A 25,928-nucleotide genomic window follows, 5' to 3' on the forward strand; every position below is an offset into this window, starting at 1 on the left:
GACAGGCATTTTATCTTCAAGTTAAATTCAGTAATGTTCCTGTTATCTATGGAGGCTCTGTCCTCAGCAGCACATTATAATCTGAGACCTGGACTTGGGGGCCAGCTCTGCCCCCCAATCAGTGATGACTAGAGAGGTAGAAGGGTAACTCTAGAGGTAAAGTGTAGAGAAGGACGATCGTTGGTTCGAACACATTCCTGATCTATCCAGGAGAATTGTAGGACTAAAGTAGTTTTGAGAAACGGGAAATAAAGCCTTTCCCAAAAGTAATTGCAAGACAATTGCTGTACTCCAGCAGAGAGGAGCTGGCTGGCTGCTTTGGGGGATGCATTTGCTTAAGATGTTTCCACCAAGAATCTCATTATTATGAAGCCTTTTATTGCCAGCTGGGTCCTGCAATAGAAGCAGAGGCATCAGCCCATGGCCAAATCATTAAGACAAATTAAGACATATTAACATATGCTGGAAACAATTACCTACATATATTTAATTTGTTTCACTGCTGGAAGAAAACCCCGAGAGGGCACAAAACACATACCCGAGAACAGTTCTCCAGCTACCCTGGAAGCCTGTCACTTGCCAGCACCTTCGGGGCTGTTAGCCACTGAAATTAGACATCCACCCAAGGACACTATGTCTGACAATACATCCTCTCTTGGACCAAGATTACATGTGCTGATACAGGTTACCTGGAGTTTTGTTGAATTGGTAATTTTTTTAATCACTCATTTTTGGTATAAATAATTATTTGGATTGTTCATGAAATCATGCCCAGAGCTCTAAAATAGGATATTAGACCACATTTTATATTCATATGTAGTTAGTTAGCAAACATACATATTTGCATTGTCTGCTCTTGTAAGATTTTACTTATTTATTAGAGAAAGAGCATGAACAGGGGGGAGTGGCAGGCAGAGGGAGGGGGAGAAGCAGACTCCCTGCTGAGCGGGGAGCCCAGTGCAGGGCTGGATCCCAGGACCCCAGGATCATGACCTGAGTTGCAGACAGATGCTTCACCAACTGAGCCACCCCGGTGCCCCTCTTCTTTTAAGAGACAAAAGCTAAATAGGAGATTCTGAGTTGGGGCCTTCATTGTCTCTTGATGTTTTGTTGTTGTTGCTATTGTTGTTTCTTGCAGAGTTGTTATTTTTAATTGTCATACCATGAGAAGAAAGTCTTAACCACAGCAAAGTGCATTTTTCCCAGAGAGAGAGAATGGAATCTGTCATCAGGGTTATTCTAGGATGTGTCTGTTGCAATATGCCCATCATATGGCAATGGCACAGTCTTGTCCTGAGCCTTGGCGAATGGGCCCTTATAGCTTCGTGGGGTGGTCGCTAAAGAGGCCAGAACCCCTTCTGTCAAAATATTAGCTTCCAGAGGAACAATCAACAGCTGGGATAGGGATCCCTGGGTGGCACAGCAGTTTGGCGCCTGTCTTTGGCCCAGGGCGTGATTCTGGAGACCCCGGATCGAATCCCACGTCGGGCTCCCGGTGCATGGAGCCTGCTTCTCCCTCTGCCTGTGTCTCTGCCTCTTTCTCTCTCTGTGTGTGTGTGACTATCATAAAATAAATAAAAATTAAAAAAAAAAAAACAGCTGGGATGAATGACATGTTTACAGTGAGAGATGATTTGTTCTGTCATCATGATGATGATAGCTTGCTTACAGATTTCTCCGATATACTGAATATGTACAATGATACGTGAGAAGCATAATCCCCCAGTCACTTTTTTAAAAAACGGATAGATCTTTTATGGTGTCAGGAATGAACACACAAGCTACCTGTGTATGCCAGTAGCCTACAGGTTTACTACCTCTCCTTGGGGCTGCCTCATGCCAACCTCTTCATTTTTCCTGCTGCCTGGTACTTCAGGCTTTGCCAGTGGTTATGGGATAGCTCACATGTGCTGAAGTTTCAAGTAATTTTCTGTGATGATAATTTGACTCAATATGTGGTTCTCATTTGGAAAATGGGCAGGGTACAGTCTAAAACCTTCAAATGTCAGTTAGCTAAAAGGTGGTTTGGTTGCTTCTCCACTTGCCCTGTCTTCCAACACAGAAGCTATCCAGGTAGCCGCATCATTTGGCTCCCTTTATAGAAGCATCTTTACTGGAGGCCAAGGATTTCTAGCAAGAAGGGATGTGTGCCTCCCACCTCCATAATTATTCTTGGCATTCTGGATAGCCCTTCCATTTTTCAGGTGACATTCAGTCATGTTAGAGACCACCATAGACCTTTTGAGACTACTGCTAACAGTGTGGTTGTAAGTCTTTTAAATTGGAAATCTTTATTTATATCATACCACTTGAAAATGGATATTTTGTCTCACAGAGCCATACACGATAAGGTTGTTAAGGTAGAAGCAATTTGAAAATCATGGACAGAAGGGTAGCCCCGGTGGCGCAGCAGTTTGTGCCGCCTACAGCCTGGGGTGTGATCCTGGAGACCTGGGATCGAGTCCCACATCGGGCTCCCTGCATGGAGCCTGCTTCTCCCTCTGCCTGTGTCTCTGCCTCTCTCTCTCTCTCTCTGTGTCTATGAGTAAATAAATAAAATCTTAAAAAAAAAATTTTAGGAAAAAAAAAAAAGGAAAATCATGGAAAGAAGAAGAAAATGTGCCAGCCAGGCTAAATAATGAAATTACTGTGATTTATTATTAAAGTTGGCTCTGAGTATCTCCAGAGCTCTGGCAATAAGTGGATGATTAAATGCCTTATGGTATGGTCCTATGACAAGATCATGCAGCCATCAAAATTATCCTTGGGAGGGGAATTTGTAACAAGAAAATTCTTATGATACAGTATGAGGAAGAGAGGATTAAAAACTATGGAATTATCTCAACTATGTTTACGAAAAAAATCAAGAAAAAATATTGACAGAAGATTCTCCAGCATATCAACGACAGTTGATGAGATGGAGTGATTTTCATTTTCCTGTTTTCAAATTGTTACAATGAACATATATTAACTTTCATAATCACACACAAAAGTTATCTTTTTGGTTGACTCTGAGCTTCCTGACAGAAAAGGCAAAAGGGAGACAAGGGTGAGTTTTACAATGTTCATTATTTGAGGAAAGAACGGTCTCCATGCTTCAAGATAAACTTTCTGGGTACTGAATTCCAGAAGGGTTTTTCTGGATACTGAATTGAAGGCTGTGGGGGAGATGTGACATACAAATCTTAAAGAAGTTCTTAGAGCAGATGCAGGAGGGGAGCTGCTCCTGTCTCATGATCAGCCCCAAGAGCACTGGCTGGCAGTGGGGTGAGCGGGGAGGGAGATTACCTCTTGCCCCTCTTCTGACTGCATTCTTTGTTGGCTTTTTTGAAGACCTTCCTTTGCCCGTTGCATCTTATCCAGAGGAAATGTGTGAGGCCCAGCAGGTGCAGAGGACAGCGCTTAGCACTTTATTTCACATCTTGAAGATTGAATGACCTCCAGTCCTAGAAATCGCTTCTTTTAAAAATTAATGTGACTTGGGATGACTGGGTGGCTCAGTGGTTGAGGATCTGCCTTTGGCTCAGGTCGTGATCCTGAGGTCCTGGGGTCAAGTCCCACACTGGGCTCCCCGCAGGGAGCCTGCTTCTCCCCCTGCCTGTGTCTCTGCCTCTCTCTCTATGTCTCTCATGAATAAATAAAATCTTTTAAAAAAATTAATGTAACTTGACATCTCCCCCTCTCTTCTTGCAGGTGTTGCTGCACTGGATTCCAGTGTATCCGGGAAAATTGGACTACGTGCTGTCATATATTATTTCTGTACCACTGTCATTGCTGTAGTTCTAGGTAAGATCTATTTCTGATTCCTTATTCCTCTGTATAATGGTGAATTTTTATTTCAAAGTAGTTGGACTTTTTTTTTTTTTAGTTGGACTTTTTTAAATGCACTTTTTTTTTTTTTCCATTCAAAAAGTAGTTTTGTCAAACTAACGTGAAGCTTTTGGGCTTAAAGTCTACACGGCACCTTTTACATGAAGAAAATATAATACTGACTGAAGTTCAGCTGTGGCACTACTGATGAATGTCCCTAGTAAAAGCACAGAAAGAGGTTGCCAGTTCTGTGCTTTATCAGGCTCACTGAGTAGAAGGAAGTGAAGTCAAGAGCTTATATAATCTGTAAACTGAATAGTCTGTAATAGTGGAGTTGAGTCTAATTGTGAAATATTTCCAAAAAGATAGCATTTCGGTGCATTTCAAATTCCACATGGTACCGAGAGCTCACAGCATCTTGCCAAATATAAATTCCACTTGAAAAGGGGAGAAAGTTCTAATAAAGGAATGTAGCTGCTCTTGTATGTTTGGCATTCTTTTGTGAAGAAAGTGTGGTCCGTCCTTTGTGACCTAACGTTTTAAAAAGGATGCCCCGAGTGGGCAGAGAGGCTGGGAAGAATCAGCTAGCGTGATCCTGCTGCTTCTGCTTTAATGGATTGTTAGGATGTGGTGAGGTTGGAGTGGTGTTAGGCACCAGGTGTTAGGGCACCTGGGAGGGCCTGAACCCTGTCTTAAACCAAAGCCCCATCTCCCCATGAGGTTCCTGAGGGGAGGGAGGCATGAAGGAAAAAGCCAGTGTGTGTCTCTCCTGCAAGCCTGAGAGGGAAGAGGGGACCACACCCACCATGGTCCTTGTATCGCCCCCTGACTCATCTCACTGGCAAAACTGACCTGCTCAGCATCTGGACATCCTGCCCCTGTGGACTGGCATTCCCCCTCCAGTCAAGGAGTCTCTTATGCCTTGATCTCCAGCCTCCCACCTCTGCTTGGACACCCCGAAGGACAGGAACCCATGGTTCCAAGTTCCAAAATGGCACTCGCAGATACTCCCCCTTGAGACAGTTCATCACAGCAGGAATCCAAGAGCCATCTCTCCCTCTAAAGTCTATTTGTTCTCATTCCATCCCCTGAGTGTCACAGGGAATACTACTTTTCCTAAACCTAGCCCTTTTTTGGATTATATAATAGCTTTCCAGATATTTGAAGGCTTCTGGTATGGAAGGAAGGTAGGGCTTGTTTTGGAAACACCTCAGGAAAATAACCAGCATCTGTGGGTAAAAGTTACATAAAGATATTGAATGAGTGCCCTGAGTTGGAAAAGAAATCACCCTCATGCCAACCCCTGCCTAGGCTGATCTCATAAGCTAAGGAAAAGAAAATAGAAAATTCTCATTAGCACATCTCTCCAGAAGCAATTCTGGAATGCAACTTAGTTTAAAAAAAAAAAGAAAGAAAAATGGGAAAAGTTCCTTATGGTTCATTTAAATGGAAAAATAATTAAGGCCACTGCTGAGGTCCCAGCTGAGGCTCAGCATTTTGGCCGGATCTCGGAGTCCTCATTCCAGTATTGCCTGGTACCACCATGCCTACTGGTTCTAAGAAGGATGCTCTGGGGGGGCAGGTGTTCTGGAAGGTTCCTAATGCTCTGTGGTACTCTCCTTGGCCGCAGGCATCGTGCTGGTAGTGAGCATCAAGCCTGGTGTGTCCCAGAAAGTGGATGAAATTGACAGGACAGGCAGCAGCCCCGAAGTCAGTACAGTGGATGCCATGTTAGATCTGATCAGGTGAGTGTCTGGCCGGCGAGGCAGCTCCATAGGCATGCCACCTGCAATACTGTGATCGCATGGGATCCATGCTAGCTCTGCTGTCACTATCTTGAAACTTCTAATAGTTTTTTAATCATTGTGTGTTTTCAATTAGCCCCGTACCCTGAAATCACATGGCCAGGCCTGCTTGCCAGACCGTGGTGCCAAGAGGGGATGGGAAGGAACAGGCTCCTCTGTCCGGATTTTGAATGGACAGAAATGCAGAAAGTATACTTACTGCATTGAGATACTAGGCTGGGTTGAGGGGTCAGTTCTGAAGCACACTTAAAGAAATACATTTTTTTTTTATTGTACAGGAGAAACCCTCTTATTGGAAGCAATCAGGGCTAAAAATCAGTCAGTTAATTTTAAGATAGAGAATTGTTAAAAAAAAAAATGACAGACATGCATTATATTTCCTTGACACTTAAAATTTAAATGCATTTTTTTTTTTTTGCCAGTTTCTGACATAGGGCCAAGGTCTTTCCTTCCAGGGAGTCAGTCGATTATAATTTCATATCATTCACCTGCTACCCTTACAAAGGCATCTTGTATAGTTTCCAGGTTCCATTTCCTTGAAGTAGAACAACAAAACCCTTAGACCTGCAAAGAAAGCTGAATGCCAGTTTTTCTTCCCATTTAGGGGCCCTCTGAACCTGATTTAACCACAGAAATTTTAGTCACCTGTCTTGGTTGAGTTTCTAGGCATTGCATTTAGTGTTTATAAAAAAAAAACACGCCTTCTGTTTCATACTCCCGTTTTATTGATTCACATCATTTTTAATTCAATAATTATGCTTATATTCATAATTGGCATAAAGAAATTGGGAACCTATGCAGTGGGTTCTCAGTAGGCCTGTGTTCTCATCGGTGAAAACAGAAGCATACAGGGTATTAAGGAGGTGCCTTGACTGTGAGTGTCCACCTGCCAAGGACAGCAAGCGTTTCAGTTCCTCAGTGAATCAGCTAAGCCATGGCTGTTTAAGAGAGCTTTCTAGACTTGGCTGAAGCTCGGCAGGGGAAAAACATCTTAATCCAAGGAAGTGTTTGCAAAGGAGAGGCCAGAGGAGAAACCAGAGTACTGGTTCTATGTTCTACTCATGTTCACCAAGGTATTGAGTATGACCAAAAAAAAAAAAAAGAAAAAGAATTTGCCTTAACGTGACACTGCTTTTCATGTCTCCAACAGGAATATGTTCCCTGAGAATCTTGTCCAAGCCTGTTTTCAGCAGGTAAGAATAAGACTTTTTGCCTTCAGGCTGCTCCCTTCTTTGCTTTACCAATTAAGATTTTTATGTCCTGCTATGACCCAAGAACTGGCATGAGCCCATCCGAACTGGCAGGAAAGGTACCTCTGAATGTGTCTGCAGGGCAATCTCAAGTGACTTCTCTGCTTCGTGTCTCTGGGTCTTTTGGACCCTGGAGAAGTCCCCCATTAGATATGATGCTGGCTCCCTTTCCTTGTTTTTGGAGGACCACATGGTATTTGTGAAGAAGCTTAGACTGTCTGCAGAAGCAGCACCCTGCAGGAATAACCCCATCTCCTCCTTCCTTCCTTGCTCATGTTGGGACAGCAATATCTAACCCACATGAGGGCTTAGCGGTCCTGGAGTTCGGTCTTTTTATCTTACATTCTTAAAATTAACTGACCAGTTTCCTTAATCCTTGTGTGCCCATTGCTGGCACGCCACCCACCCACCCCCGGCCATGTAACAAAGCCATGATTTTTCCTCTAGGAAAGCTTCATGGTCTCATCACTCCACTTCCTTGCTGCCCTTCTCTCTTGTTTATATGTGCACTTGAAGACAGCTGAGTCTATCACAAACTGCTGAATTCATTTACATAAATTGTGTGAACAGAGACCTCTGTGTATACCAACAGAGATGCCATGAAGTTGCTCCCTGCCAAACTCCAGGAGGCACGCAACTGCTTCTATTTCAAGGATGCCTTCACGGTTCTGCCACAGTGGTCATTTGTCAGGTTCTCAAGGTTGGCAGAGCCTCTGAGGGGTGATGTTTTTGCCTGCTGTAATGGTATACTAGCTTTTTCTTAAAGCTCTCTACTGAAGCTGGGCAGAACCAAACAAAGGTGAAGGAAGGGAATTCAACAGAAATCTTACTCATGGCCCTGCCCTAAAGGGACTGTTGACTTTGGAACAGCCGTGTAGTTCTTGATGTTTCCGAAAATCATGGTGACTACCTTTATCAAAGTGATGAGGTGTTTCTCTCAGAGTAAAATTAACAAATGACTAGACAGATAGAAACACAACGATTGACAGGATCCCTGCACGGTCTCTTAAAGCATCTCCAAATAAAACCTGTTCTTTCATTCCCATTATCACTCTGTTAATTTGACCCTTATTATGAAAGAAAACATTCTGACATCATTGAATGGCAGCTGTGGGAATCAGGGTTTAGACTTCTCGCCCCCACTTTTGCCTCTAAAGTCTCTTGGGAGGTACTATGAAAACCCAGAGCCAAGAGAGGCGACAGAAGCAGAAGCTTTCAGTGGTGCTCCTTTAGCTGAAGTAACATATCCCTGTGGTATAGGCTCTGAGGCTGGAAAAATTCTTATTTTGTTGATTTCTCTGGTCTTTTTTTTTTTTTCCTCCAACATGCAGTATAAAACCAAGCGTGAAGAAGTAAATTCTCCCAGTGAGCCAGGGATGAACATGACGGAAGCATCTGTCACCGCTATCATGACTACTGCCATTTCCAAGGTACCTTGTCACCTGCGCCCCTTCCCCAGTAGGCAGGGGCAGAGTTGTGAGCAAGCAGGAGATGGAAATACAGTCACTACTTGCTAAAAATGTATTTGTAACCCCAAAGTCAACACAATGCTCTCATATCACTGTCAGACACACAGGGAGTGGTGAGAAATTTAAGTCACCCAGGGCACACACTCCCAGCTGAGGATGAACAGGGCCGAGCTCTGCTTTTTCTTTTTTCTTTTCTTTTCTTTTCTTTTCTTTTCTTTTTTTTCCTTTTTCCTTTTTTCTTTTCTTTTCTTTTTTTTTTTTTTTTTTAAGTAGGCTCCATGCCCAACATAGGGCTTGAACTCATGATCCTGAGATCAAGAGTTGCATGCTCTACTGACAGAGCCAGCCAGGTGCCCCAGGCTCTGCCTTCTTGCTTCAGCTTTCTTGTTACAAACAAGTGTCCTTTTAGTGGTGTGTTTATGCCACATTTTTCATATTTTTGTGTTTTTTCGTGATAATTTCACTGTTTAAAATGTCACCCAGGCACAGTGCTACAGTGCTGACTTCTATTCTCAGGGCAGGAAGGCTGTGATGTGCCAGATGGAAAATACATGTGCATTAGATCAAGCTTCATTCAGGCCTAAGTGTTGGTTGGGAGTTCATTGTTCATCATTCAACAATATATATTAAATATTTATGTGTTTTTGAACAGAAACACACATAAAGCAAGTTATATACCAACTATTTGATGAAAATGTTGCAAACATTGGTTCCCAGGAACCTGATCTTATAGTTCCCCTGAGAACAAGGATTCAAGATTTGCTAACTCAGTGTTAGTGGGTAACCACTTTGTAGAACTTGACTCCCACGCATTCTGAGAAGGAACTGAATCACACAGAGAAAAGAATGAGTCCTGTTATCTCTATTATCTCTGTCACTCCTTGAGTTGAGTTGGGAACTACTTTAGATTTGCATGACCATGGAAATGTGGAGATGCAGGGCCACATTCCTTATCGGAAACTCTCTTCCCAGATGTGATTCAGAGTTCAGAGTTTTTTACTCTCTATGGGCCACATGGTATAGGCACTGTATGTTATGCAAAAACACACTTAAGGGGAATTGGCAACAACCCTCTATGATCAAGGACAGCGACAGTCCTGCAGCAAACTTGTGGATATCCTGCCAGATGAGAGAAATAAACCCTAAGTAGGCTGGTCTCGGTTCAGAATAGGTCCTGCCACCAAGAATTTGCTGTATACCCATCAGTAAAATCCATGGGTTTGGAGAGGTATTGGAATTTCAGCATTAGAGGTTAGAATGTATGGGCCTGACATAGTACCTCTTATAGTCCTATAGTAGATTTATGCTGAACATTCTCTGCCTCCAAATAGAAAGAGAAGATTTAAGGAAGAAATAATAATAAATGTTTGGGAGACTTAGAAATTCAAATGAGATAGACCACAGTTTACTCCTGCTTTCTACTGCAGAAAGTCATAAGCCCTCAAGCTGGCTCAGGACCCTCTGCCACTGGGCTCTTCCCTGGTTTCCCAGGTCCCCTCCCAGTGGCCCTCTCCATCCCATCCAGACCCTCAGTTCCTCCTTCTACCCGCCTTCACATGGGAAGACTTTTGTGAGCACCCTGCATGAGCTAGGCTTGCTAGGCATCAAGATGCCACTGGTGCAGACAGATCTGCCCTCTGCCCTCAGATGACCAGCAGTGAGCATTGCAATAGGGAGGAACAGGATTCTCTGGGGGCATTTAACAGAAACAAACTAAGCCTTTGGAGGCCATAAAGGAGGAGTAGGGAGTAGGGATTCTCCAGGCAGGGTGGGGCTGCCCAGTGCATGATAACTGGCCTGCTTACACCGTTTTTCTGAAGTGTGCTTTCATCTCCTGGCTGCCTGCCACTCAGGCTGAACTCTCCCTCACCCCATGGCCATCAATTCCATCTCTGTCTGATGCCTGCAACTTGTAGCTTGGCCACGCAGTTAATTATGCACCACCTTGCCATCATTGGTTTGTTTTTCTTACAGTTAATCTTATCTATCTAGCTGTAGTTGAAGACTTACACTCTAGCCAGTGCAGCAAGCATGCTCTAGCTGTTTGATCAATACAAATTTGAGCATATCAGATTATAAGTAAAAAATGACTGGCATACCAGGAGCTTATCAAACATTTATAATACTTTATAAACCTTGTTTGTACAACTGAGATTATGTTATCTCCCTGTGAAATCTCGCAGTAAATCTCATGCTGCCCCCACTCGGATTAAGTTTTCTCAGCATATCTCATTGCTGTTCTTACCCGGGATCCGGTGAAGGAATGGTTCATAGTAGCAGGCATTTGGTTAATATTTATATCTCTAGGGGATCCCTGGGTGGCTCAGCTGTTCAGCGCCTGCCTTTGGCTTAGGGCATGATCCTGGAGTCCTGGGATCGAGTCCCACATTGGGCTCCCTGCATGGAGCCTGCTTCTCCCTATGCCTGTGTCTCTGCCTCTCTGTCTCTCATGAATAAATAAATAAAATCTTTAAAAAATATATTTATATCTCTAAAGTCCCATTGATCATCCAAGATTAGAGTCAGTAAACAATGTTCCTTTGCTTCACCACCAGGATAAAACAGATAGTAAGATATCCTAAAAATGTTCACCATGGTAAATATTTTGCTCTTCCTTCATTATTAATTCCCATCTTTTTCACACACTCCAAATGTAGCGAAGTTGTTAAAATAACCCTGAAAAGTGCCTTCATTCTAAAGTTCTTGTTAAAAATGCAAGATATCCCAGAATAAGAAATGTTCAAAAGACATCTTCAAGTTTGGATTTTTTGAGAAAAAGGAAAAAAAAAATCACTTCAGTGGCAGAGGGTGGGGGCAGTACAAACTTGATACATGCGTAGGTGGTTTGTTGTTTGTGGTGTTTTTTTTTCCTTCTCCCCGAGTATTGTTGACTCTGATGGGTAGATTACTAGTTTATTATTTTGGCTATTGAATCTTCTCATTTCAGGGCCTCTGCATTCCAACAAAGTTATAATTGTGCATCAATATATTCTCTTGGTTTTGATCCACAGAACAAAACAAAGGAATACAAAGTCGTAGGCATGTATTCAGATGGCATAAATGTCCTGGGCCTGATTGTCTTTTGCCTCGTCTTTGGACTTGTCATTGGAAAAATGGGAGAAAAAGGACAGGTTCTGGTGGATTTCTTCAATGCTCTAAGTGATGCAACCATGAAAATTGTTCAGATCATTATGTGGTAAGTAGATGCCAGTGAATGCCATCTTGCTTCTCCTGACAATTGTCTCCTCAAAATTAGAATACAGAGGCCTGTGTTTCTCCACTGACCTCACCCCAGGAAGGATAACATGGAATGCTGAGACACTAGAATAGTCAGTAATTCTACATATTACTTAGGAGTTAGTTCACTAACAAGAATCTGCGTATCAGCCATTGTCTTTTCTACCAAAGCCCTTGATCGGCTTGTCCCCAACCAGCATTTATCTAAGAAATAACTCTTAAAATAGTGATTTAAAGGCACCAGCGGTGCCACCTACACATCTGCCCCATCCCTGGAAGTATCAAAAAGTCTATCTTTTCTAGGTGATCTCTGCCCCCATTTATCTCATACTGAGTTGACTCAACATTATTTACCCCAAAATGTAGACAATGACAATGACGCAAAAGGTTTAATTATTTCAGCCACTTACTCCCGCTGAACCTCAGCTTCATCATCCGTTAAAAAAAAGGGGGGGGGATAATAAATGTCTCCCCCTTGAGCTGGGAGAAGTACATTAAGGGACATGATGTATGTCAAATACTTAACCCAATACCAGGCATGTAATTAGGACTCCAGAAACAGAGCTGTTATGACCACTTCCGCTACTAATTGTATTGCTCGGTTGCTGAATCTACCACCTGGGAAACAAGATGACCGGGGCTAGAAAGAGCGTGGTGGCCATGTATGGAGGGTCAAGCAAAAGTTGAGATCTGCAGATGGGACCATCCACTGGACATATGTGCACCGGGAGCAAGGTATGGGATATGTACCTGTTTAACCATGTGTGTACATGCACAGGTACTGAACCCTGGCGCCAGTGTGGTCCACCAGGGCCTGAGGCTGGCACCTTAGCTTTATTGTGTACCAGGTGCTCCTCCCAGCTGAGTCCACATACCGAGCCAGGGGGCATGCCCTGGCTTGTTTTTTGCACAGCAGTCCTACCTCAAGAAGACACCTGATAATGGGAGTGTCTTTGCTCTGCTTGCTTTCTAGTTACATGCCACTTGGCATTTTGTTCCTGATTGCTGGGAAGATCATAGAAGTTGAAGACTGGGAAATATTCCGCAAGCTAGGCCTTTACATGGCTACCGTCCTGAGTGGGTATGTCAGACTTGAGAGAGGGGAAGCAGGAACTGTGTTTGAGCCAATGGATCGCTGCTGAGAAGCTGCATTTCAGTTATAATCGGCTTCTCCCATGTGTGGAGAAAGAGGGGGTTCAGAGATAAGAGAGCAGGGTGGAGGGCTGCCCTTTAACAGCTGTACTGGGGGAGGATCATACTGTGCTAATTGCCAGATCTTGGCAGAACAGCCTGGACCATGGTTTATTGCTGCCTTTATTAGTTGTGTTAAAATCATTTTTTAAAATGAGTAAAACCTACTGGTGGCCTTTCTTGGCATTCACTTCTCCAAGGATGGAAACTCACCAAACTAGTAAGAATAGCCCACAAGTACCCCAACCCCAAGAAAGAAATCAGGCAGAGCCTAAATGAAATGAGACTTGGGCAAGTAGGAGCAGGTGGCCAGTTGGTTCCAACCCTGTTGATGGGACTGGTAACCACTACCACACTCTGCACCATCAGAGGGTCAGAGAAGATGTTGGGAAAATCTTCAGGCTGGGAGGAATTATGAAAAACAGGGAAGCAGCCTGGGGACAGGTCATTTACATATTTATCTCAGCCCAGTTACTGGTTCCTTGAGGGGAGACAAGGTGGGAAAAGTTAGGAATGGTGCCCCTGGATATCCAGCAGGGGCAGGATATATCACATGTGCTAAGAAATATGGACCAAGGGAATGAATAAACAACATCCAACACTCCCACAGGTCAGTGGCCCCAAACACCCACCTTGAGCAGTGAGCTCACCTGTTGGAACCCAAGTGTCCTGGGGAGTTAATCTGTGTTTTTACCAAGAGCACAGCCCTGTCAACCAAGGAGAAGCCTGGATGTCTACAATGGGAGGGCCAACATCCAATCCCAGGGCCCCAGGGTACAGGAGCAGGACTCTCCACCCTTCTAGAGGCCAGGGCCTGTGTATAGGCAGTGATTTGGCTGAGGCATATCATGCTAAAACACATTTCTGCTTGTTTCTGTTCAGTGACCCCTACCATGGTTTCTAACAGAAAACTAAATTTCTCATAGTTCTTAGCCACAAGCTGGGGATCTAGAAGACCCTCACGATGGACCTCTAGGATCTGTATTTTCAATGGCCATTTCTTCTTATTTCAGCTTTGAATAACTGATCTGTAAACTCTAAGTTGCCCCCTAGAGGCATCTGCTGGCTCGGTCTCATTTTTTAAGTCCCCTGTTTTGCATAACCTGTGTATTTCTACATGAAACAAGGAATCGTTTCAGAAGGCAGGAATAATAAAGAAAAGAGGGTCAGTCCTGAAGAATGATTGTAGGAGGGCAGGGACTTCCTCCTTACTGCATCCTGCCTGCCCTTAGATGGGCACCATCCAACAGGACAGCAGTGTGGCCCAGGGAACAGAGGGCCTGGGTATATGGTAAGAATTTATGGTAGAGGTTTATGTGGAGCCATGGAGCTACCATGGATGAAAGGGTCCACTTGACCTGGGAAAGTGAGGGAAGCCTTCCTGGAGGAGGGGGCCCTTGTGCTGAGCCTTAGAAGAGGGATAAGAATTCAGCAGCAAGAGGAAGTGATGTTAGTACCTATTGCAAGAATAGCACATATGGGGCTTGGCAACATGACATACCTGTTCTGTGAGCTCTGAAATGTGGATGCAGCTACTGGCTTCACTGCTTTGACAAAATACTTCATTTGCTGAGTCAGTCTCCTAATCCTCAGTGGTTGAATGAAGGAGACATATATCCCTGTCCTGCTTTTCATTTTCTCTTGGGTCATTATGAAAATCAAGTGATATATCATGAATTTTTTTTAAAAAAAAGCTTTTTGGAAAAAAAGGATTAATATGAGGAAAGGGTATCATCTATGAACCTGCTTCTCTCTCTCATTCACAGTCTCGCGATCCACTCCATTATCATTCTCCCACTGATCTACTTCATAGTTGTACGGAAGAACCCTTTCCGATTCGCCATGGGAATGGCTCAGGCTCTATTGACGGCTCTCATGATCTCTTCCAGGTAAATAGAAGAGGGGTGTTTGGGAGGATCTCTGGGCCACACCTAGTCAGCTCTCACTGGCCGCAGTCGAGAGCTGTCCCAGCCACATGCAGCTGATGATGCCCCAGCTATAGCTTGTGCTTTTGTAGCTGCCGTTAACTCAAGGAATGACCTCTACATTCTCTGCCCGTGTCCTTAAACATTTCTGCACCTACTGGGTATTTCTTGCCCTCGTGGCATGGCCTGCAGCCCAGGTAGGGGTTACCGTGTAACTTGGAGCAGCAGTAGACACGGCACATTCTCATTCCTGGGCCTGCAGAAAATCCCTGCTTTGGGCTCTTGGTTTAGTTTTTGGCATAGAAGCATCTCTTCAGGCCAGGATTGAGCTCTGGCATTCCTAGACCATGGATTCCTTTCTCTTTTTATCACACAGTTCAGCCACACTGCCTGTCACTTTCCGCTGTGCAGAAGAAAAGAACCAGGTGGACAAGAGGATCACTAGGTTTGTGCTGCCCGTGGGAGCTACTATCAACATGGACGGGACTGCACTCTATGAGGCCGTGGCAGCTGTGTTCATTGCGCAGTTGAATGGCCTGGACTTGGGCATTGGGCAGATCATCACCATCAGGTAGGGCACGGGGTCACACTTATGTTCGTTTCTGTTACTGGAATTGTCTCAACTAAAAATCGCCTGTGGGGGTAAGAGATTGATCTCCTGTGAAAGGAGATCAGGAATGGTCCATTGGTAGATTGATTTTCTTGGTCTATAAAGTCCCTTCCCAGGATTAAACACAACTTTATTACACGAAGTTGAATCATGGCATGCAGGATTTCTCCTTCAGGGTCTGGATAGCCGAAGGCATCACCATTCTTGAGTCAGTACACCCACTGGGTGCTAGGCACACAACAGATGCCAAGAACTCAGGGTTAGATAAGGGCCAGCCCCTGCTTTCAGGGGGCCCCCAGGATATAGGGGGATACAGATAACTAAATAAATGCTGGGGAGTGTGATAAGAACTATTATGGAGGTTCAAGGGCATATGGAGGCACCAGAGAAGGAAGGGAAGGTGAGTAGAGGCTTCCCAGAGAAGGGGAAGTTTTAGTTAAGTCTTAGAAGACGAATAAAAATTTAGTAAGAGAAGAAGGAACCTAAGAGCTTTTGGGATAGAAGGGCTACCATGTACAGGGGCTCGTGATAACATCATGGCCTAGTTGGAGAGGACACATTATTGGACACACTAGCATAGAGTACAACGTGGAGAATACAGAGGAACAAGCAGGCAGGGATCATCTCATGAAAGGCTTCATGTGAGGCGCCCATGGAAGGAGCTCAGTCTTTCATAATATGGACAGATTTGTATTTTCAAAGTATCATGGAAATAGGGCAGATGGACTGGATGGGAGCAGGCCTGTAAGATAGAAGACTATTTAGGAGACTACTGTAGCAGTCCAAGTAAAGAATTAAAAGGCCTATATTAGAGGCACCTGGGTGGCTCAGTCAATTAAGCATCTGCCTTAGGCTCAGGTCATGATCCCAGGTCCTGCAATAGAGCCCCGCGTCAGGCTCCCTGCTCCACGGGGAGCTTGCTTCTCCCTCTGCCTCTCCCCCGCCTCCCATTGTGCTCTGTCTCTCAAATAAATAAAAATCCTTAAAAAAAGGGGGGGGGGATCCCTGGGTGGCGCAGCGGTTTGGCGCCTGCCTTTGGCCCAGGGCGCGATCCTGGAGACCCGGGATCGAATCCCACGTCGGGCTCCTGGTGCATGGAGCCTGCTTCTCCCTCTGCCTGTGTCTCTGCCTCTCTCTCTCTCTCTCTCTCTCTCTCTCTCTCTGTGTGTGTGACTATCATAAATAAATAAAAAAAAAAAAATTTAAAAAAAAAAAAGGGGGGGGGGGCTAACAATCAAGGCACTGTCCCTGAGGATGGAAAAGAGCTAATGAATTCAAGAGGCATCAGTTGGATTCAGAGTGAGGAACAGGGGTGGTTAGGATGACCTCCAGGATTGGTGGATGGTTCTGGACTGGTACGTGGTGCTTATCAGAACAGAGACTAGTGGAAGAGAAAAGCAGGCCTAGGTGGGAAGATAAAGAGCTTATACTCTTTGTCACATTAAATCTGAAATGCCTTCAGGACATCCAGGTGGAACTCTGCAGTAAAAAATGTGTAGATATGATGTCAGAGGCATCAGCGGGAGGGCAGTCATCAAGCATGTGGTTAGGAGTCCATCATCTGTGTTTGAGTCTTAGCTTCACCATGATTAATCATGACCTTGGCCAAGGTACTCGAATTCTGTACCCTTCTGTTTTCTCACCTGTAAAATGAGGATAATAATAATACCTACATTTTATGTAAGTAGTGGTAATTAAGTCAGCGCTTGTAAAATGCTTAGAACAGTGTGTCCATAGTGAGTTCCCAGGAGATGATGAGAAGGCTGGGACAATGGGTTTGTGGCAAATAGAGAAGGACTAAGGACTATGCCCTAGAAAATCCCAAAATTGGAGGCAGACAGAGGAGGAGAGAGCCAAGAGGGAGACCCAAGAAGGAACAGAAATGTAGGAAGAGATCCATGGAATCATCACATCATGGAAACTCAGAGAAGAGAGATTTCCAAGGATGAAATGCTCAACAGAGCCCAATACTGCAAAGAATTCTGCTCATATGAATTGTCCGCTTAAGTAGATGCTAAAAACGTCATTAATGAATTTTTCCAGAGTTGTTGCCCTGAAACAACACTGTTCAAGATGGTAGCCACTAGCCACACACACAGGTTGGACCAAGCAGACATAGGAGTTCTATAATCCATCATTATAGAACTAGGTTCTGTCATGGAAAATTCTACTGGACAGAGCTGCTTTGAAGGGATGGATTGGGTTTAGAGTTAATCTGGAGATTAACTCACCGTTCATTCGGTGTAGAGTGGAAGTTTAGGACTAAACTGAGTCCCTAGGCCTACACAAAGTTGAATCTGGCCTTTCCAAGTTAACTCACTCTTACATCCCCAGTACTTGGCACAGGCATATACTCCAGACAGAAAGTAAGTTCTAACAATGTTTTAATACAGTATATTTTTAAGTCTTCCCCAACCCTAAATCATAAAGTATTTATTGCTATTGGCTTGAAGCTAACTGAAGACAAGTGCCAATTGGACCATTGGCACATCAGCTGGGAAACTATATCTATGCTGCGTGGTCTATAAAAAGTGTCTGTAGCTTCAGAAGCCTGAGCCAAAAGAGCTTGAGTAAAGTCCTATAGGTTGAACAGTGACGAGTATGTTCAAAGTGAAATCTTGAATCATTCCTAAGAAAGCCCCACAGCCACCTGTGGTCCAGTGGTTGTTACTTTGGTTCTTCCAAGTGTCCTTTGCTGCCTCCCTTGCCCTGCCCTGTGGGACCCAGTCTGCCAATTCTTTTGGGTATTTACCACTTTGTGATCAAATCCCTCCCCCCTCCCTTAGTCATGAGTTTCTTAGATCTTTCTAACTGTTTTTGTTGTTGTCGTTAACCTGACTGCTAGACAAATCAACTTTGAGTGGAGAAGCTAAATAATTCACATCAAAACTGTCCCCATGCTCTGGTGTGTATTTTTTTAGGATTTTATTTTTAAGTCCTCTCAACACCCAACATGGGGCTCAAATTCACAACCCCAAAGATAGTCGCACTGTCTACCAACTGAGCCCGCCAGGCACCCCTGTATCCTTAAATCAGACTCGCTGATAAATAACTACTGGCCCAGAGCCAACAACCACAACTGTGAGGCCCAGAGTGATCATTCACCTAAAATTTAAAATCCTTTCTGGCTCAGCCTGGGACAGAATAATGAAATAATAAACATGACTTTTCCCTTCACGAGTTACAGTGGTGGCTCATGTGGCTGATGGTTAAAGAGACCCACAGTTCATCTCCTTCTGTGGTCTGTTTGGCCTGGACATCAAAGAAGCATAAGCGCCATCCACCCAGTCCAAACCCTTTTGTGGTTTTATCATAATATTCACTAATCAAAGGTTAGGACTGATTGAAAATAGGATGCATATTCTTATAACAAAAGATGATGGCTGGATGTAGGGCCTAGAAAAAGCTTGGAAGAGAAAAGACGTGACAATAGTATGTTGTTTTGTAGCAGTGAGTAGTAATACTGGGGACAGTAGCTCTGAGAGTAGCACCTGGTGATGTAGCAAAAGTGACATCAGTGTTTTAAGGATCTGGTGTGTCCAGCTGCTATACTGGATGCCCTCCATATACTGCCTCACTTCATCTTCGTGACACCCTGCGAAGTAGACACATTCTCCCCATCCGACACGAAGAACTGAGATTCAGAGGGAGCCTGCCTAAGGACATGCTGCTACTGGAAACAGCACAGCCAGGTCTTTCTGATGCTAAAATCTCTACTGGCTTCAGTTCACACCCCAGGCCAGCCTGGATGGGACCCAAGCCAAGTGTCCTGTCTGAAAACTAGATCTCAATGCTTAGAAAGAACTCCCTACCAATGGTTGTTGTGTATTCTTCTGTGAAAACCCTCTAAAGACAAAATAGAATATATTCAAGTAGAAGGAACAGGTTTTCATATTTCTCCCCCATCTGAAGAATTATAGTTCCCAGGCTCAGACCAAAGCCAGTCAAATGGCTGAAGTTCAGAAAGCAAGGTCAAGGCTGAAGGGCAGGGTTTTCTTTGACAAAATGGGGTTTGAGTTTCGAGCCCAGCCACAGGCTATAGGGATGTGGTTAACTCTGATGTGTTGCGGCTTCCAAAAGGGATCAGTGGGCATGGGCACAAATCATGTCTGGCAAAGAAAACCTGCTGTTGCAGTCAGTTTAAATCTTGTTTCAACCAGCATTGAAATAAACTTAGGTTTTCCAAAGATTACTTAAGTCAGAACAGATCTTAAGGATTATGTAGCCTGAAACTTTTTGAGGAATCGGGACACCCCAGAAATCTGTAATTTACTGTAAATTGGTGGCCACAGCCACTGAAGGAAAACACACTTGTCAAAGAAGGCTGGCCTCTGTGTGACCATGCCCTCAGACGCCATCTGCAGCATGTCACTAGGCAGACGAATGAGTAATACAATCAGCTTCGTAAGAATTCTGAGGCTCTTTGAGTCCACAAGAATATGGATTTGTGGACAGGATCAGGCATTCTTCTAGTTTAAATGGACAGTTGCTACATCTTCACCTTTCAACCCAGAGGCCTCCTTGGACTCAGGATGAGAACATGCATCCAAAACGTAGAATGGGCATCCTCTCAAGTTTATTCTGATTTGGGGGCTTTTCAGGCCATGGTGAGGGTTTCCTCCAAAATGACCAGATTTAAGTAAGAATGATACTGCTGATGAGAAACTCCACATTCCAAAGAGAAGAATCCCCAGCACCACATTTTATCTGTCCAAGAGGAATCTTTTTAAATACACAGTAAGGACATTCCTTTGACTGCCTCTTCCAGCTCCAGAACTCTCTTCCTTTTGCAGAAAGTGCATCCACTGGCAAAATGGAGCAGTCAGGGGTACACACTTGTACCTCAGACCCGAGGCATTGCTCTGTCTCTTTTCTGTGCTGTAAAGGGCAGCCCCAGAGGCCAAGAGTCTTAAGATGTCAAGAGAGTGCATAAGACCTGCTTGATCGCCTTCCCATTCCTTCACCTTCACCTGAAATACCCTTCCCGTCTACCTGTACGCCTCCCTCTGACTATCCTTCAAGGCAACATAAATTCCTGGCACATGTTAGATGCCAGTTAATGGTTGGCTGGGTGAGTAGATGGCCTCAGGGAGAAAGAAAGGAAAGCCGGCAGAGAGGTAATTGGCACTTATCGTAGTTGATGGATGCATGCATAGGCAGCTGATGCCTGCCACGAATACCCCACTTGGTGAACTCTTGCCTTCCTCTTGAGTAGCCCTCTTACCTATTCTTTGAATGCCTTTCTCAGGCAGCTTTTCATATCCGTGCACTAGAGAGATTTGCCGCATCTCCCCCTGGAAGGAGGTTGATTCCTGCTTTGTCCCCCACAACTCTCTAATGAGGCAGGGCTGATGCTCAGCAGAGAGCAGATTCGAAGCGGCTAATTTGGGGACACACCAGTAACAGCCACTGGGGCCCCAAAGGGACAAACGGGTGTCTAATGCCTTTTGCACTGGTGTGTTTCGGCTGCAGTGTTACGGCCACGGCTGCCAGCATCGGAGCTGCTGGTGTGCCACAGGCTGGCCTGGTGACCATGGTGATCGTGCTGAGTGCTGTGGGCCTGCCGGCGGAGGATGTCACGCTAATCATCGCTGTTGACTGGCTCCTGTGAGTTGGAATAAATGTACTGCCTTGGCCGGATGGGGAGGCGGGCTTCCCAGCCCTGCAGAATCGGCAGCCTGTCATCATTCTGTCCTCAGATTGTCTAATGAGCCATCTGTTGCTGCTTTAATTTCCCTCTGACCAGGCCATCTGATAATGTGCTTAAAAATTAACTCCTCCTAACATTGAGCAGTGATTTTTAAAAGGCCGGTGATCTCCATTAGCTCATTATACCTGATAATGCTCAAGGATACCAGTCGAGTATGGGAGGAGAGACACACAAAAGAGCAAGGTGAAGAAGCCGGACCCAGACATTCCAAACCATATAGGCTCCCCTCGCCTATCCCAGCCCTGGGTCAGCCTCGTAGATTTAGAACTGCCTGGTTCCAAGGCAGCCCATCTTCCCAAGATCTTCTACATCATCAGGGGTGGTGGCACGAGTAAGGGCTTGGGGGTAAGACAAGCTTAAGTTTGTATCACCAGGATTCCTTCTCCGCTCCATGTCTTCCTGCCACAGCGTCTTCTCCAAGCCATGTGGGAGTTAAGGCTGGCCGAGGGCGCCACAGGGAGGAGCTACTCCTCAGCTGACCCATGTCTTCTGGGCCTGTACTCTGCTGTCTCTCTGCTGGCTTGCCCGTAGAGTGATGTAATGTGGCAGAGAAAATGACAACACCATGGATGCACAAACACACAGGAACACTTGGATGTACACACACACACACTCCCTTGTGGCATATATGCCACCCACAGGATCCCCTCACCTTCACCAAGAGAGACCAGAAATGCACCAAGACAGAGGTTAGGGTAAGAGGCTTGCTCAATTGTGACCCTCCCTCAGCTCCCCCAGAATATCTGCTAAGACTCTATTCACAGATTTTTGGGAGGAGAAGACAGAATTTGGGGAGACTGGGGCTGGACTTAGGAGGGTCGTTGTGACTTCTGGGGAGCACACACCCAGGGAACGCATTTGCTCATTCTATACTTCTATGAGCCACCTTCTCCCCCAGGCCTATGAGAAGAGCCTCTCTGGTCCAGCCATGAGGACGGCATTCTCTCCATTTGCTTAATTCGTAACTGAGTGCTTCAGATCCTTTTCTCTCCCCAGTGGCAGATGGAAATGAACTTGGGGCCTCCTGTCAGACTCACCCTCTCTCTTCCCCAGGGACCGGTTCAGGACCATGGTGAACGTCCTCGGTGATGCGTTTGGGACAGGCATTGTGGAGAAGCTCTCTAAGAAGGAGCTGGAGCAGATGGATGTTTCATCTGAAGTCAATATCGTGAACCCGTTTGCCTTGGAATCCACAATACTGGATAATGAAGACTCAGATACCAAGAAGTCCTATGTCAATGGAGGCTTCGCAGTAGACAAATCTGACACTATCTCGTTCACCCAGACCTCTCAGTTCTAGAGTCCCTGGCTTCATAGGACCAGGAATGATGAAGGACAGCTCCATAAGAGTCATCTCTTAGCAAATTCAAACATTAAATAAGGAAAAGAAAAACATTAATGGCCAACTGTACATTGGATTTGATATAGAAACTTCCAGATTATTTTCTATATTTGGATTCACAGCTTTCACTCTCGGGGTTCTGGGCTTTGGGTGTGGGGTAACATGAAAGAAAATACATGAAAAAGAAAGCTGGATTGTCTGCAATTTAAAAATTCTAAAGTTTGGAAATAAATAGAGTCATAACTGTTGGATTAGGACATGGATATGGAAGAAAAATTGCTTTCTCATACACAGTCCAATGTTTTGAGTTTTTAAAAAAATACGCTCTGATTACAAATTTTTACTCAGGCTTTCTATTGGCATGGATTTCCTTTGACTTCTCACATTTTTATAGATTATAATGCATATAAACACCCTCCCCCATTAATGTGCCAAATTGTCCATTTTTAACTTATCTCCAGCCAATTTCAAAGAAACAACTTTGAAAGAAAACAGACCAGCACAATTCTGCAATCAGAGTTTTAAGATGGGTGTGGGGTTTTGTGGGAAAGTTCTTTTTTCAATGTACTGTATTGGGACACTGGTAACTCCTACCCCAGTGTTCAGTATAGAGCTAGATATATATATATATATATGTATATATTTATTATTTTCATATAAGTTGCCAGACAGAGATCAGAATTGAACTGTCAATGTGAAATAAAGAGCTTTCCTTGTACTTGAATAATAACTATGATCTCAATCCAGATCTGCTTTGGGGCTTATCCAAACTCCTCTCTCAGGAGCACAAGAATGAAATATCATGTTGTCTGATTGTTCCACGTCTGTGTGTCAGCCTCAAAGCAGATATGTATTATGGAGATACTTCAAGGTGGCATCACCATTTATCTACAACCCCCCAATTCTGCTGCTGGGAGGGAATCCATATCAGTTCTATATACGATTGTATACAAAGGTGTCACTCATACAAGGCTGGATGTGTTTTTATCCAATTGGAAGGCTTCATTCTTCCAAGATCAACTAGACCCACTTAAAAATGACAGGACTTTGCCCTTTTGTACCCATTAGGGCCTAGACAACAGTGGCAAGCTACCAGCTAAGTTGTATTTTAATATGGATCTGATGGACTGAACAAGTCACGTTGGCCAGTGTCTTCTTGCAAAGGAAGTCCCACAACATGAGATCTTGGTTATGAGTGGTTCAGGGAAATTCTTCCATTGTATGAAACTCATCTCCTCCTCAAGGGAGGATGGTTCCAACTAGTAGTCTAGTAATCTCAGCCCTGGTCATTACAATCAATTTCCCTTCTTATGCTAATTTATGGAAATAGTTTATTAAAATCTGTGCTTCAGCACTCATCTTAAAAATAACACTTAACATAAAAACTTGTATTTACACGGAGACCCAAAATAGTCACGTTTCTGCAGTATAGCCAATTTAAACCTGTGCTTTTTTATATTTAAGAAAACCAGAAACTGTGCCAAAGATGGTGGAAAAGTAAACAAATGCTCAATGTTGACTACCTGTACCCTGCAAGCTATAAGGGAATGATCCTAGATTGTCGTGTACACATCATAAATGTGGACCAGTGATTCAATGTGAGTCTTCAAAGGGAAATACTGATGTTGTGCAGTGGAAGTAAATCTAAATATCGATGCAGTTGAATCCATAATTTGTCATGGGCTGAAAGGTCCTACCCCCTTGGCAGTTTGCTCGGATCTAAGGCACGGGAGTTGGCAGAGCTGTTCGTGAACTGCAGGTCATCCTTATTTTGGAGTGAGTTTGTAACGAGCCTCTTAACACACTGTGCTGTTAACTCATTAAAGAGAACGATGTTCCATTTCAGTCTCAATAAATACTTCTGCCCTTCCTCCTTCCCAGCCTTATTCTTTATCTCTTCTTTTTACTCAGAAGGGGTGTGGGAAGGTGGAGACATGGTCAGTTGATTCAGACTGTCAACAGATGATTGTTTTCAAAACTGTTTACACTCAAGAATGAAAAAGCAGGCCTTGGGGAAAAGTACTCTTCTTGGTTCTTCATGTGAATCCGTGGGGATGATAGGGCTGAAATACAGAACCGTAAGTGATGAACAGTTCATCCCTATTATATCACTGAGGTGGAAGGGAAGGTATAATTTGGCTAGAAGTTACTATACTGAGAAGTCGTCTTATCTCCATATGATGGTGCCCTGGTTTCACTGAAGAACCAATCCTGCCCTCTGAAATGTGCCTATAAACCACAAATGCTATATTCAGGGATTCCACACCCTGCCCAGAACCTGAGTCATGACACGGTTCTGCTGGTGGACTTACTAGCCTATGACAGACAACACGTAAATAGACAACTCCCTAACCTACCAAGAGAGGACACCTGTTTCACAGAGAGCTGATCACTACCTGGCCAGACTAATTGAGGATAGTGACCTCTTTAGGGAACATGGGATAAAACACCCAGCCCAACTACTTAGAGATTTGTTTGGGAGAGTTAGTACACCTGAGCAGGGTCCTCATATGACTTTGATCTTGCCCAAAGTATACTCACGTACAGAGGAAGTGTTACCAGCTCTAATAAATGATTATTTCTCAACAAATCTTTGTGAGTCCACCGGGCACCAGGCCATTTATTAAAAACACACCCCATTCTTAGGATAGCTTGAGAAAACTGTCTGGCTTATAATCAGGCGGTGAGCCAGCAATGGTGTTGGCTTTGCAGGTGTTAAGAATCCTCCTTCTTGGAACAGAAGGAGGAAATGATCATGCAGAGCCTTGGTAGAATGCCAAGAAGATTCTATGCAACAGGATCGATATTTCGTGTTCTCTTAACTGCCCAGCAAGGGCCCATAGAAACCAGTGAGTGGGCACACAACTCTGGTACCGAATCAGCTCTGGGACTCTTGCCAATGATCTAAGCCTTGGTTCTTATCCTGTGAAATGAGGATAACAAATCTTGTCTCGTGAGACTGCCTTAAGTATTCAATAAGGAAATGGATGTGATGCATTTAGCACATAATATGTTTAGTAAATGCCATATACTCACCTCCCATGGAGAATCCACAGACATGCAGCTTTACCAGCTGTTCAGATGTTTTAGGGCCCTTGCCACTGACATTACAGTTGAGGATTACAGCTCTTACCACTTGGCCTTACCGGGGTTATTAGAGCAAACAATAAATCCAACCTACTGAGACTTAATAAGCAAACTCCATTCTATAAAGGAAAAAGCTTGGTGCCTGGGTGGCTCAGTCGGCTAAGCATCTACCTTTGGCTAGGGTAGTGATCCCAGGGTCCTCGGATCAAGCCCCACATCAGACTCCCTACTCAGTGGGGAGTCTGCTTCTCCCTCTCCCCCTTGCTCATGCCTGCTGTCCATATTTCTCTCTCAAATAAATAAAATATTTACAAAAAAAATGTATAAAGGGGGAAAGCCCTTTCTGAAACTGGGATATTTTCACAAAAACAGTAGTAAGATCTAGAATATTTCATCTTGTAAAAGATCACATGCGGATTAAGCAACGGTAAGTGTTCACAATCTTTTCTGTGCTCTGAGACACACGGCAGGATTTGAAGTGCTCAGTCTGCA

General features: G+C 44.3%; 1 protein-coding gene across 1 annotated transcript in view; it reads left to right on the forward strand.

The window, feature by feature from the left end:
* The window catches only part of SLC1A1 (solute carrier family 1 member 1), a 76,806-nt gene extending 52,583 nt beyond the window's left edge, over window positions 1-24,223 (forward strand). Inside the window, exons 3-12 of the mRNA XM_055311511.1 lie at window positions 3,694-3,786; window positions 5,441-5,555; window positions 6,766-6,808; window positions 8,197-8,295; window positions 11,346-11,530; window positions 12,545-12,652; window positions 14,529-14,651; window positions 15,064-15,258; window positions 20,770-20,904; window positions 22,061-24,223. Of these exons, the coding sequence (XP_055167486.1) occupies window positions 3,694-3,786; window positions 5,441-5,555; window positions 6,766-6,808; window positions 8,197-8,295; window positions 11,346-11,530; window positions 12,545-12,652; window positions 14,529-14,651; window positions 15,064-15,258; window positions 20,770-20,904; window positions 22,061-22,307 (1,343 nt within the window). The 3' untranslated portion in view covers window positions 22,308-24,223. The remainder of the gene's footprint in view (window positions 1-3,693; window positions 3,787-5,440; window positions 5,556-6,765; window positions 6,809-8,196; window positions 8,296-11,345; window positions 11,531-12,544; window positions 12,653-14,528; window positions 14,652-15,063; window positions 15,259-20,769; window positions 20,905-22,060) is intronic.
* Window positions 24,224-25,928: the final 1,705 nt, after the last annotated feature.

The sequence above is a fragment of the Nyctereutes procyonoides genome, unplaced genomic scaffold (assembly GCF_905146905.1).
Source record: "Nyctereutes procyonoides isolate TBG_1078 unplaced genomic scaffold, NYPRO_anot_genome, whole genome shotgun sequence".
NCBI classification, from domain to species: Eukaryota; Metazoa; Chordata; class Mammalia; order Carnivora; family Canidae; genus Nyctereutes; species Nyctereutes procyonoides.